At 42.7% G+C, this 12,283-nt stretch overlaps 1 protein-coding gene across 2 annotated transcripts in view; it reads right to left on the bottom strand.

Moving 5' to 3' along the window:
- LOC137322030 (myosin-IIIb) overlaps nt 1–12,283 on the bottom strand; it is a 166,085-nt gene that overhangs the window by 41,520 nt on the left and 112,282 nt on the right. For both annotated transcript variants that reach the window (XM_067985063.1, XM_067985055.1), the window contains exon 17: nt 5,815–5,880. In XM_067985063.1, coding sequence (XP_067841164.1) covers nt 5,815–5,880 — 66 coding nt within the window. The remainder of the gene's footprint in view (nt 1–5,814; nt 5,881–12,283) is intronic.

The raw sequence follows: 12,283 nt of genomic DNA, 5'->3' as shown, positions 1-12,283 counted from the left end.
GGGGGGGGGCGGGGAGTTCTGGATTTAGTTCTAGGAAATGGAGGGGCAGGTGGAAGAAGTAGCAGTGGGAGAGCATTTTGGTGGTAGTGATCATAATACAGTTAGTTTTAGCATAGTTATGGAAAAGGACAAAGACAGAGCAAGAGTTAAAGTTTTCAACTGGGGAAAGGCCAATTTTACTAAACTGAGAAGTGATTTAGCAGAAGTGATCTGGAAACAGCTACTTGAAGGTAAATCAGTGTCAGAGTAGTGGGAGACATTCAAAGGGATGATTCATGGGGTTCAGGGTAAACACGTTCCCACAAAGAAAAAGGGAGGGGCTGCCAAATCTGGAGCCTCCTGGATGTCAAGAAGCATTCGGGGTAAGATAAGGCAGAAAAAGAATGCCAATGATAGACACTGGGAACTCAATACTACGGAAAGCAGGCAACAAGAAGGGTCGATGAGGGTATCGCATTCGATGTAGTGTACATGGATTTTAGCAAGGCTTTTAACAAAGGTCCCACATGGCAGACTAGTCAAAGAAGTAAACGCCTATGGGACCCAAGGGAAAGTGGCAAGTTGGATCCAAAATTGGCTCAGTGGCAGGAAGCAAAGGGTAAAGGTTGATGGGTGTTTTTGAGACTGGAAGGCTATTTCCAGTGGGGTCCTGCAAGGTTCAGTACTAAGTTCCTTGCTTTTTGTGCTATATATTAATGATTTGGACTTGAATGTGGGGGACTTGATCAAGAAGTTTGCACATGATACAAAAATTGGCCATGGGGTTGATAGTGAGGAGGAAAGCTGTAGACTGTAGGAAGGTATCAATGGACTAATCAGGTGGCCAGAAAAGTGGCAAATGGAATTCAATCCAGAGAAGTGTGAGGTAATGCATTTGGGGAGGGCAAACAAGGCAAGGGAGTACACGATAAATGGGAGGATACTGAGAGGTGTAGAGGAACAAAGGGACCTTGGAGTGTATGTCCACAGATCCCTGAAGGTAGCAGGACGGGTAGATAAGGTGATTAAAAAGGCATACGGGATACTTTCCTTTATTAACCGAGGCATAGAATATAAGAGCAGGGAGGTTATGCTAGAACTGTATAAAATATTGGTTAGGCCACAGCTTATGTGGTCACCACATTATAGGAAAGTTGAGACTGTACTAGAGAGGATACAAAGGAGATTTACGAGGATGTTGTCAGGGCTGGAGAATTTTAGCTATGAGAAAAGATTGGATAGACTGGGGATGTTTTCTTTGGAACAAAGGAGGATGAGGGGATATTTAATTGAGTTATATAAAATTATGACGTGACTAGCGTGGATAGGGAGGACCTATTTCCCTTAGTAGAGGGGTCAGTGACCAGGGGGCATAGATTTAAAGTAATTGGTAGAAGGATTAGAGGGGAGCTGAGGAGAAATTTTTTCATCCAGAGGGTGATGGGGATCTGGAATTTACTGCCTGAAAGGGCAGTAGAGGCAGAAACCCTCAACTCATTTAAAAAGTACTTGGATGTGCACTTGAAGTGCTGTAATCTTTAAACTGGATAGCTCCTTTTCAGCCGGCACAGACACGATGATTGCTCGAACTGCATTGCTACAACTACATTTTTGGGCATTTAACAACTGCTCAGTAACTTTCATGTGTCAATTTTTAAATAGGTTCAAAATAAAAACAAACAGCAACAACAACTTGCATTTATATAGCACCTTTAAGGTAAACAATATACAAGCAGCAGCCTGCCAGTAGTGGACTGTGTTTTTATTTTAAAAAATTAAATGTCATTTCAATTTCAGACTTGGATTGGCATAGTGCTTTTATTTGGCCTTTGTTTCCCACTTTAATGACCTGATATATGGGGATAAATTTTTAACATACTGGCAGGAACACAGTGAGGGGGAGGGGGAGGAAATCACTGCGCGCGTGCAAAACCTGGAAATTATTTTCATCAGTTCTCTTGAGCGATTGCGACTCAATTGAAGGCCCTTAATGTGACTTCCGGGTTTTGCGACTCCAAGCTGCACAGCGGACGTACTGCGCACCCGAATAACGTGCTGGCAGCTGGATTATTTAAAGGGCCATTGCAACCATGGATTTTGAAGGAGAAAGGAAGAATTGAGCCAAATGGAGCAACAAAGGATGAGGCCAGCGTCCCAGTTCAGTGACTCTTTACTGGAGTTGCTACCAGCCGGTGAGGAGCAGGAGGAATACATTGGACGCAGCTGACTGGAGTAAACGCCCTGCCTCTGCCACCAAGGCAGCCTGACTCGAGGTGGCAGAGGAGGTGAGCAGCAGGACCACCATCTCAAGGATGTGGGTGCAATGCAGGAAGCACTTCAATGACCTAACCAATGACCTGACCAATCTCCCCCTTGAATGCCTCCCACTGCTCGAACACTGATTTACCTTCAAGTAGCTGTTTCCAGTCTACTTTTGCTAAATCACTTCTCAGCTTAGTAAAATTGGCCTTTCCCCAATTTAGACCGTTTACTCATACAAACATACGAATTAAGAGCAGCAGTAGGCCATTCGGCCCCTTGAGCCTGCTCTGCCATTTGATAAAATCATGGTTGATCTGATTGTGACCTCAACCCTACTTTCCCATCTACCTACTATAACCTTTGACTCCCTTGTTAATCAGGAATCTATCTAACTCAGCCTTAAAAATATTCAATGACCCTGCCTCCACTGCTCTCTGGGGAAGGGAGTTCCACAGACTCACGACCCTGAGAGAACGAATTTCTCCTCATCTCCGTCTTAAATGGGAGACACCTTATTTTTAAACTGTGGCCCCTAGTTCTAGTCTCTCCCACAAGGGGAAACATCCTCTCAGCTTCTAGTCCCCTCAGGATCTTATGTTTCAATAAGATCACCTCTCATTCTGCTAAACTCCAGTGTATACAGGCCCAACTTATTCAACCTTTCCTCATAAGATAACCCCCTCATCTCAGGAATCAGTCGAGTGAACCTTCTCTGAACTGCCTCTAACGCAATTATGTCCTTTCTTAAATAAGGAGACCAAAACTGCACACAGCATTCTAGTTGTGGTCTCACCAATGCCCTCTGTAGCAAAACATCTCTACTTTTATATTCCATTCCCCTTGCAATAAATGACAACATTCCATTTGCCTTCCTAATCATTTGCTGTACCTGCATACTAACCTTTTGTGATTCATGTACTAGGACACCCAGATCCCCCTGTACCTCAGAGTTCTGCAATCTCTCTCCATTTAAATATACTGCTTTTCTATTCTTCCTGCCAAAGAGGACAAGTTCACATTATACTCCATCTGCCAATTTTTGCCCACTCGCTTAACCTACCTATATCCCTTTGCAGACTCTATAATCCTCTTCACAATTTACTTTCCTACCTACCTTTGTGTCATCAGCAAATTTAGCAACCATACATTCGGTCCCTTCATCCAAGTCATTGATATAGATTGTAAATAGTTGAGGCCCAAGCACTGATCCCTGTGGCACTCCACTCGTTACATCTTGCCACCCTGAAAATGACCCATTTATGCCTACTCTGTTTCCTGTTAGCTAACCAATCCTTTATCCATGCTAATATGTTACCCCCTACACAATGAGCTCTTACTTTGTGTAGTAGCCTTTGATGTGGCACCTTGTCAAATGTTTTCTGGAAATCCTAAGTACACCACACCCACAGGATCCCCTTTATCCACATTGTTTGTTACTTCCTCAAAGAACTCTAATAAATTAGTCAAACACGATTTCCCTTTCACAAAGCCGTGTTTGACTCTGCCTAATTGCGTTGAGATTTTCTAAGCGCCCTGCTATAACCTCCTTAATAATAGATTCTAGCATTTTCCCTATGATAGATGTTAAGCTAACTGGCCTATAGTTTCCTGCTTTCTGTCTCCCTCCTTTCTTGAATAGAGGAGTTACAATCGCTATTTTCCAATCTAATGGGACCCTCCAAAATCAAGAGAATTTTGGAAAATTAATACCAACGCATCTACTATCTCTGCAGCCACTTCTTTTAAGGCCCTAGGATGAAGTCCGTCAGCACCTGGGGACTTGTCAGCTTTTTGTTCCAATAATTTTTTCAGAACTTTTTCTCTGGTGATTGTAAATGTTTTAAGTTCCTCTCTCCCTTTCACCTCTTGATTCACAATTATTTCTGGCATGTTATTTGTATCCTTTACAGCGAAGACGGACGCAGAATATCTGTTCAATTCATCCGCCATTTCCTTGTTCTCCATTATTAATTCCCCAGATTTACTATCTAGAGGATCAACGCTCACTTTACTTACTCTTTTCTTTTTTAAGTACCTGTAGAAACTCTTACTATCTGTTTTTATATTTCCAGCTAGCTTTCTGTTCTATCTTTATCCTTTTCCATAACTAAGCTAAATATAACTGAATTATGATCACTACCACCAAAATGCTCTCCCACTGATACTCCTTCCAGTTTCATTCCCTAAAACTAAATCCAGCACAGCCTCCCCTCTTGTTGGGCTTGCTACGTACTGGCTAAAAAAGTTCTCCTGAATGCAATTTAAGATGCTGAACCTAGGGGGGCCATCGTCAAGGAGGAGAATGTTGGAGGTACAGATGCACCTTTGCGAGATATGGGAAGACGTGCCATGCACACTCTCCACAATAGCGGAGAGGATGGAGGAGTCCACCTCCAGCATTAGTGGAATTCTGGTGCAGGTAAATGCAGGAATGTCTGCGATGGAAAGAATGGAAGCCTCCATTGAGCTTCAAGCATGGCTTACAAATGAATCCATTCAGGTCTTGACAACAGCCGTGCGGACTCAGGGTGCCGACTATTCTGCCGCCTTAAACAGGCAGACAGATACTTTAGCCCCTAACCCACCCGTTCTTACCCCATGTATGCAAAATGGGATTGAAGAACTTCTAGGCTATGATTTAAAATTAAAAATATTAAAATTCTCTTCCCCATCAAAATAATTAAATAGCAACAGTTTAAATATAATATCTACAAAATTTTAATTTCATACTGATCAGCAATAACTAATGATATCTGCAAAAATGTTTGCTTATAGATAGCAAACATCACTTGTGTTAATAAATGCGACGCATACCCGGTCAGAGACAAACTCAGATAGAAAGAGAAAGACAAAAGAGACAGAGACAGAGATGCACACACAAATGGATCTGAAAACCTACAATTTCCTTCCACTGTTGTAACCACGGTGGAGCGAGACTTGCCAGTGACCCAAGTGCCTGACCTTGTTGGAGTTCCCAGGATCATAGATAGTCTGTGACTGACTAAATTATGGCCACACTTTAAGTTGTTTGAGTATTTAAAAAAGGTACCTCAAAACTGTGGCTGCTTCAAAATGAACCACTTTGATTAACAGAACACAATTAGTGACTAGCCACATTATTGGTCATCCAACCTGCACTGCACATTTCACTGAAAAACCTGATGGAAACTTCACTGAGGCAGTGACTTTTCCTGTGTTCAAGGCTACTGGCAAATAAGGCTTTTCTTTTAATTACTGCAAAAGTCCATTGCATAAGTTGCACCTACAACTAACTTGAGCTGCAATGTGTTCACCGTTGATACTGATCTTTTTCTATGCTAACTGGCAATTGGAATTAGCTTTAGCTCAATACATTCAATATTCTGGGATTTTTAGAATGTTAACATAAAAAGATTTGTTCTAAAAAGAAGAAAAACACCCTACAAACTTAGCTTGACATTTCCTGTGGACCAATGTGCAATGGATCAGCATCCTGATCTGCTTCCTCTCAATGATTAAGAATTTAAAAAGATTATAAAACTTACTTTTAGTAACCTTGGTAGCTAATAAATAGAATTAAACATTGATACGCACTCTAAACTGTGCTCCAACAGACTGCTTCCTGGTGCTGTTAAAGTTGTCTTGTGTTCTCTGTACTAACTGGAAAAACAAAGCAAGCATAGATGGCAAACATTAGGCCCAAATCAGAACTTGCCAAAATTTCTAAGCATTTCTTGGTGTTTCAGTAGAGCACATTTACTACTATTATGATATTTATTGATCTAAACAGAAAAAGCAACTGCAAAGATATATCCTAGATTGTATATTATTTGAGAGTAGTTACCAAAAAAATAAGAGTAATGCAGAAAATGTTAGCTTGTGTTCTTGCAATGTAAAAGTTAAAAAGGGAGATTTTCTGCTTACACTCCAAGCTAAACAGCACAAATCGGGAATTCGCATTTTCAGCCCAAGATTTTCTGAACACTAAAATTAATGGATAGAAAATCACAGGCTGGGGTGTGCAATTTCCCTAAGTGCACCAGGAGTGTTGAAGTGGAAAGTATCCCTTTATTTTACACCTGCAGGTTTAATAAATTATGGAAAGCATCAACCAAAAGTAATAGTTATTCGACACAATTAATGCATAGTACTACATACAAGTACAGTACCTTGGGTTACCAACTTTCCGGAATTGTTCTGGTGTCTCCAGGAATTAAAGATTAATCTCCAGGACACTACTGTGAGCAACCCAGGAGAAAAATCATAGGGGAATTAAAAAAAAGTGTGTTTTTAAAAATTTTCTTTGGACACTTTCGTTCATTAGTTATAAAAACATGAGAGATGAAAAAAAAGGCTGTTCATCATTCAATAGGGTAATGAAGAGTTTGTTCGCTTTCCAATTGGCTTAGGAATTGCGCAGCCCCAATTGGTGAGGATGGATGGGTTGGGCGGGCAATAGCGGGAGCATGGGGGCGGCAGGTCATGTGATGAAAACTCCAGAGTTGGCAACCCTAATGATACCCTAGTTGTTATGGTATTGGACTAGTAACCCAGAGTTCATTAATTCAAATTCCACCATGGCAAGTCGTGAAATTGAGAAAATGATCCTGACAGCTGCTGGCCATAAAAACGCAACTGGTTTGCTATTGTCCTTTTGGAAGGGAACCAGCCACCCCTACCTGGTCTGGCACACGTGACTTCAGACCCACACTATGAGGTTGACTTATATATTATCTTGCCAGTGTTTCCCACATCGCAAGAATATCATTAAAAATGTTAAAATTACAGATTAAATTGAGAGATACCAGAGCTCTTAAAAGATCTCTAGATGGTGAAGTTAGAACTTTGGGTGATGTTGTGTACAACTCAACCAGACTGGTAAGAGATGCTTTTTTTATATCTCTGTGAAGGAATTGTGACCTTGCATGTTAAATTTTACTTGCATTTTTTTTAATAAATACACAACACTGAAGCAAATAGTAGAAGATTACTGGGAAAAGACTGAAGCAAAGATTAAAACATGGTACCATGTATATGCATATTTAAAAAAAAGATTTAACTGAACTCAAAAAAAATTACATTGCGCAACAGATCGGTGCTTTATTTCTTAACCAGCTGTATTTTGGAATATCTGACGTTTCCTTATGCTTAGCTGCTCATCTGACAGGGCTTTAAACTAACAAGGTGGGGGGGAGCGGGAGAAAGAGGGTTCAGGTAAGGGTAAATTTATAACCCGAAAGAGAAAAATCAAGACTGTACAGCAGATTTGGGTAAAAACAAGTAGAGTGTGTCAGGAAGGGCCAGAGGACTAGAAATTCGGCCACCTACAGCCCGTTGTTTCGGCATTACGCAGCCTCCCGAAGTGCCAAGATGGCATCTTGGTTGCACATGCACGTTTCCAGCGTGACATGCGCCGGACGACATAGATCGCCGGAAGCATGTAAAGTAAGGAGAAAATGGATACAATCAGTGTGCAACACTGATTTAAAGTGTTAGACACCATTTTGGAACTTAACACTCAACTCAACACACCGTCTTAACCACGACCATCTGAACATGTCTTAGAGTGCCTGGAGGACTCCCACCAGCATTATTTAAAGGGACTATGCAGGATTTACAGGTTAGATACTGGATCATTGCTGCTAGCTGCCGATAAATTTGTATTTGTTTTTGGAGGTCTCCTTTACTTGAATAATAGGACGTGGGGATATAGCCTAACATTTAGAGCCAGGACGTGCAGGAGTGAAGTTAGGAAACACTTCTACAAAAAAGGGTGGTAGAAGTTTGGAATGCTCTTCTGTAAATGGCAGCTGATGCTACCTCAATTGTGAATTCTAAATCTGAGATTGATAGATTTCTGTGAACCAAGGGGTATTAAGGGATATGGGGCTAAGGCAGGTATATGGAGTTAGGTCACAGGTCCACCATGATCTCACTGAATGGCGGAACAGACTCGAGTGGCTAGATGCCACCGCCACTTGCTCCCTCCTGTTATGTGCCACCTTCTCCTGCAAGCAAGTGGGACGTGTGTCTGGGTGATGTGCCTATCATGGTTGAATAGCTGCCAACGTGTGTGGCCTGTGAGTTGTGGGTGGACGACTTGCAACAGTGGTAATGTGCAAGGGTGAGAGGAAGCATCTGAATGGGAGAGTTGAGTACTAATGGAAAGAGTTTGTCCGTATGTGGATGATGGGGGGTGTAGTGCATAGAGCTGTGGATGCGGCTAATGGCGCAGTTGGTAGGAGACGCCACTTGACAGTTGACCTCACTCACCTTGTGTCAAAGCATTGAACTTCTTCCTGCACTGCATCCATGCTCATGGTGCTGTGCGCCTGGCTTTAACTTTGTTCCCCACTGCCTCTTGGGCATATGTCTGGAGGGCTTCTTGCCACCAACCCCCCCCCCCCCCCCACGGATATAGGATGTCCCTCTTTCTGTCCACCTCTTGCACCAAGGCCTCTAGTGCATCAGCAGAGAACTTGGCGCATGCACTCTCGCAGGCCTGGTACAAACTCAGATCGGCAGATTGGAGGATGTGGGATTTAATAGTGTGCAACATTTATTCACTGCTTTAACATAACTCAGTTTGTAAACATAGGGACGGGACCTGCGTCTGTGTTTTGCATGTGTGATGTCTGATCTCTGTTCAGACTCCGTGCAGACAGCAGACTGTTATTTTCAGCAAATAACAGGTACCAACTACCTTTAAGAGATTTTAAGAGACAGCCTGCCTTTAAGAGATTGGGCTCCCCCTGTTGGTAGAAAGTGCGAATTGCATTGAATCCTCGTGTCAACACTGAATTCCAACACAGCTTGAAGGTAAGTCCACAGGCCTGACGGAAGTCTCCGCCTGCCTGCGCAGGAAGCACCTGGCGCGGGATAATAACGGATCGCGTTACCTGCACCCGGTTTTTGGGGTTATCCAATTTAACCCTCAGAGTTTAACAAAGATAAAAGGGCATTAGTGACTAAGGCCACATCAGGGAAAAATAATAAAAAGTTTAAATTAAAGGCACGAGATGAGGAAAAATGTCTTCACTCAGAGGGCTGTGACTCTTTGGAATTCTCTACCCGAGGGGGCTGTGGATGCTCAGTCATCGAGTGTATTCAAGACGGAGATCGATAGATATTTGGATACTAAGAGAATCAAGGGATAAGGGGATAGGGCAGGAAGGTAGAGGTAGATCTGCCATGATCTGATTGAATGGCGGAGCAGGCGTGAGGGGCCCTAGGGCCTACTCCTGCTCCTATTTCCTATGTTCTTATGTTGTAGCACTCTGCTTCTTGTAGCAATTTAGCAGCAGTCTCTCAAATAACCACCTTGCCTTTCTCTTTCAGTCTCATCGTTATCACACCTCAGTAATGCAAGTGTAGCTGTTGGTTTCACAGAGTCTTCCTGTCAGCTTTTGTTCATTACTATTTCTCATTCCCTGGATTTTCCTCCAGAGATTTTTCCCCTCTCCCCAACCTCACCTCCAAAATTAAGTGCAAAGAGTTCATGGATTTCTATGTCTCCAAGATTGAGGTCATTCGTGCCTTTGCTTCTACCTCCCCTTTTCTCCCATTGCTCTTGGTGTCCTCCCAGTCTTCAACCTCTAACCCCTTGACACCCCCCACATCACTCTGCAATTCTCTCCCATCTTCCCCTGCCCTCTCCAGCTAATCTCCAAGAGGCCATCCCATTACCTCAAACCCCTCCCCACTTAACTCCTGACCACTAAATCGCCCCTTCTGCCCTCCACGTCTGTGAACATTGGGAATGGCACTGATCAGGTAGTGTTCCTCTCCCATTCAGAACTGCCACCATCATCCCTCCCTCAAAAAGCCTGCACTTGACCCGTCCATTTTCTTCAACTACTGCCCGATCCATAACCTCCCTTTTCCACCCCAAGGTCCTTGAAAATGTCATTGTCGTAAAACTCTGTGCTCATCTTTTCTAAAACTCCGTTTGAATCCCTTCAGTCCAGATTTCACCTTGCTCACAGCAAGGCTGCCCAGACCAAACTCATGCATTCGATCCTCTGCGATGGTGGCCATAACCATGGTGCATTATCCCTTCTTGACCTTGCTGCAGAATTTGATATGGTCAACCACACCATTCTCCTTAATCTCCTCTCCAGTCTGTGGGACCGCCCTCATATGGCTCTACTCTTACCTGCCCAAACGCAACCAGTGCATCTCCACAATGTTTCGCTTTGTGCCCTTGCATTGTTACTTCTAGAGTCCCCCAAGGATCGATTCTTGGGCTCTTCACCTACATGCTGCTCCTCAGTGACATATACTAATAACTCCCAGCTCTAACCCACAACTACCTCTGTGCGGTCAGACTGCCTGTCCGAGATCAAGAATTGGACAAATTAAAATTACCTCCAACCAAACATCAGGAAGATTTAAGCCATCGTTTCTGACACCCGCCATAAACTCTGCTCCCTTGCCACCATCACTCCTCCCCCAGCCACCTGCTCAGGTGGAAGGAGACCGTATAAAACCTTGGCATCCTGTCTGACTTAGTGCTGAGCTTCAGAGCCCACATTCTATCCATCCAGGAGACCGCTTACTTTCACCTCTGCAACATCACCACCTTTGTCTCCTACCTCACCCATACTGCCACGAATTCCTTATTCAGGCTTTTGTAACTTCTAGACTCAATTTCTCCAAAGTCGTTCTTGTTTCCTTCCCATCCTCTGTAAACTCCCAATTTGTTCAGATCTCACCTGCCTGTATCCTATCACGTCCTGCACAAAGTCCTGCTCATCCATTACCCCTTTCCTCACTGACCTACATTGGCTCCCAATCCCCCAAAACATCAAATTTTAAATCCTTGTTCTCAAATCCATCCATGGCCTCACCCCAGCCTAACTGTGCAGTCTCCTTTATCCTTACCCTACCACACTCGTTGGTCCTCCAAGTCTGGCCTTTAGTGCATTCACCCCATCCCTCACCCCAACATTGATGGCAGAGCCTTTAGCGGACAGTCTTACTCTCTGGAATTCCTGTCCGAAATTTCTGCACCTCTCCATCTTGTAACATTCTCAGTGCACATCTTTCCAACCAAGTTTGTCACCTCCCAAATCTAGCACTATGACTTCTCACCTGCTCCTTTATTTATTTTTCCCTCTCCCCCTCCAAAGTGGGGGGGGGGGGGGGGGGGGAGTTTTATACATTAAAAGTATTTTATAAATGCAAGCTGTTGTATTTTTCATGCTTTCCTTCAGAGATTGGCTTTGGTTCTCATTGTTGATTCAAACATGCTCCTCATTCTTCATTCTTATTCCTTTCTTGATGCCCTTTTTGCCTCTCCTGTTTTGTTCTTGTGATTCCTCTTGTTACAATTTTAATACAGCAGTAATGTGTGTAACCCAAGGAGAGACCTGCTATCAGCACTGTACTTAATTGCATCTCCAGACCTGTACAACTAGTTTATCTCCTTCTATCCAAATGGCACACATCCAAAACAGAAAAAAAATTGGAGCTCTACACTTCAATTTGGGTCTAAATACTTTTAGTTACAAATATGGTTGGAATGTTTACCCTTGTAATTTTGTATCAGTAGGATCCATATTTTTTTCAGCAATTTTCAAGGTAGGATTAAAACAAAAACAGTTTGTTATTTGTGCTACACTAAATGAATGCTGAGATAATCCAGCTGTTGAGACAATTCCAAAGTAGATACCCTGACAATGTTATGGAGAAATCAAGTTATTAAAAAACTATTAAGGAAAAAGATTGATTCCTAGACCCTGCTAAGACAAAGATATAGCAAAATTTTAGTCACTATTAATTACTGCAGATCTGATCTTCAAGAGAAACAGCACTACATTTACAAGCAAAAACAAACCACCTTCTACTTCAGACAACATAACCCACTTGTCTTTGAACTGCAGATTAGATGGTTTTAAATTAATCTATAATATTCTGCATGAATGACATTAAGGTTGTACGCTTTATAAATTAATGCTCCAGGCATGGAACTTTGCTCACCAGGAGCACATTTCAGGGTTCTGTGGGTTTTATTAGAATTACTTCATATTTTCAACATGTATCACAGTTTAAAAAGAACTAC

Source organism: Heptranchias perlo, chromosome 1 (genome assembly GCF_035084215.1).
Source record: "Heptranchias perlo isolate sHepPer1 chromosome 1, sHepPer1.hap1, whole genome shotgun sequence".
Taxonomy (NCBI): Eukaryota; Metazoa; Chordata; class Chondrichthyes; order Hexanchiformes; family Hexanchidae; genus Heptranchias; species Heptranchias perlo.
The sequence above is the reverse complement of the archived record's forward strand: the minus strand, read 5'-3'. Positions and strand labels throughout refer to the sequence as shown.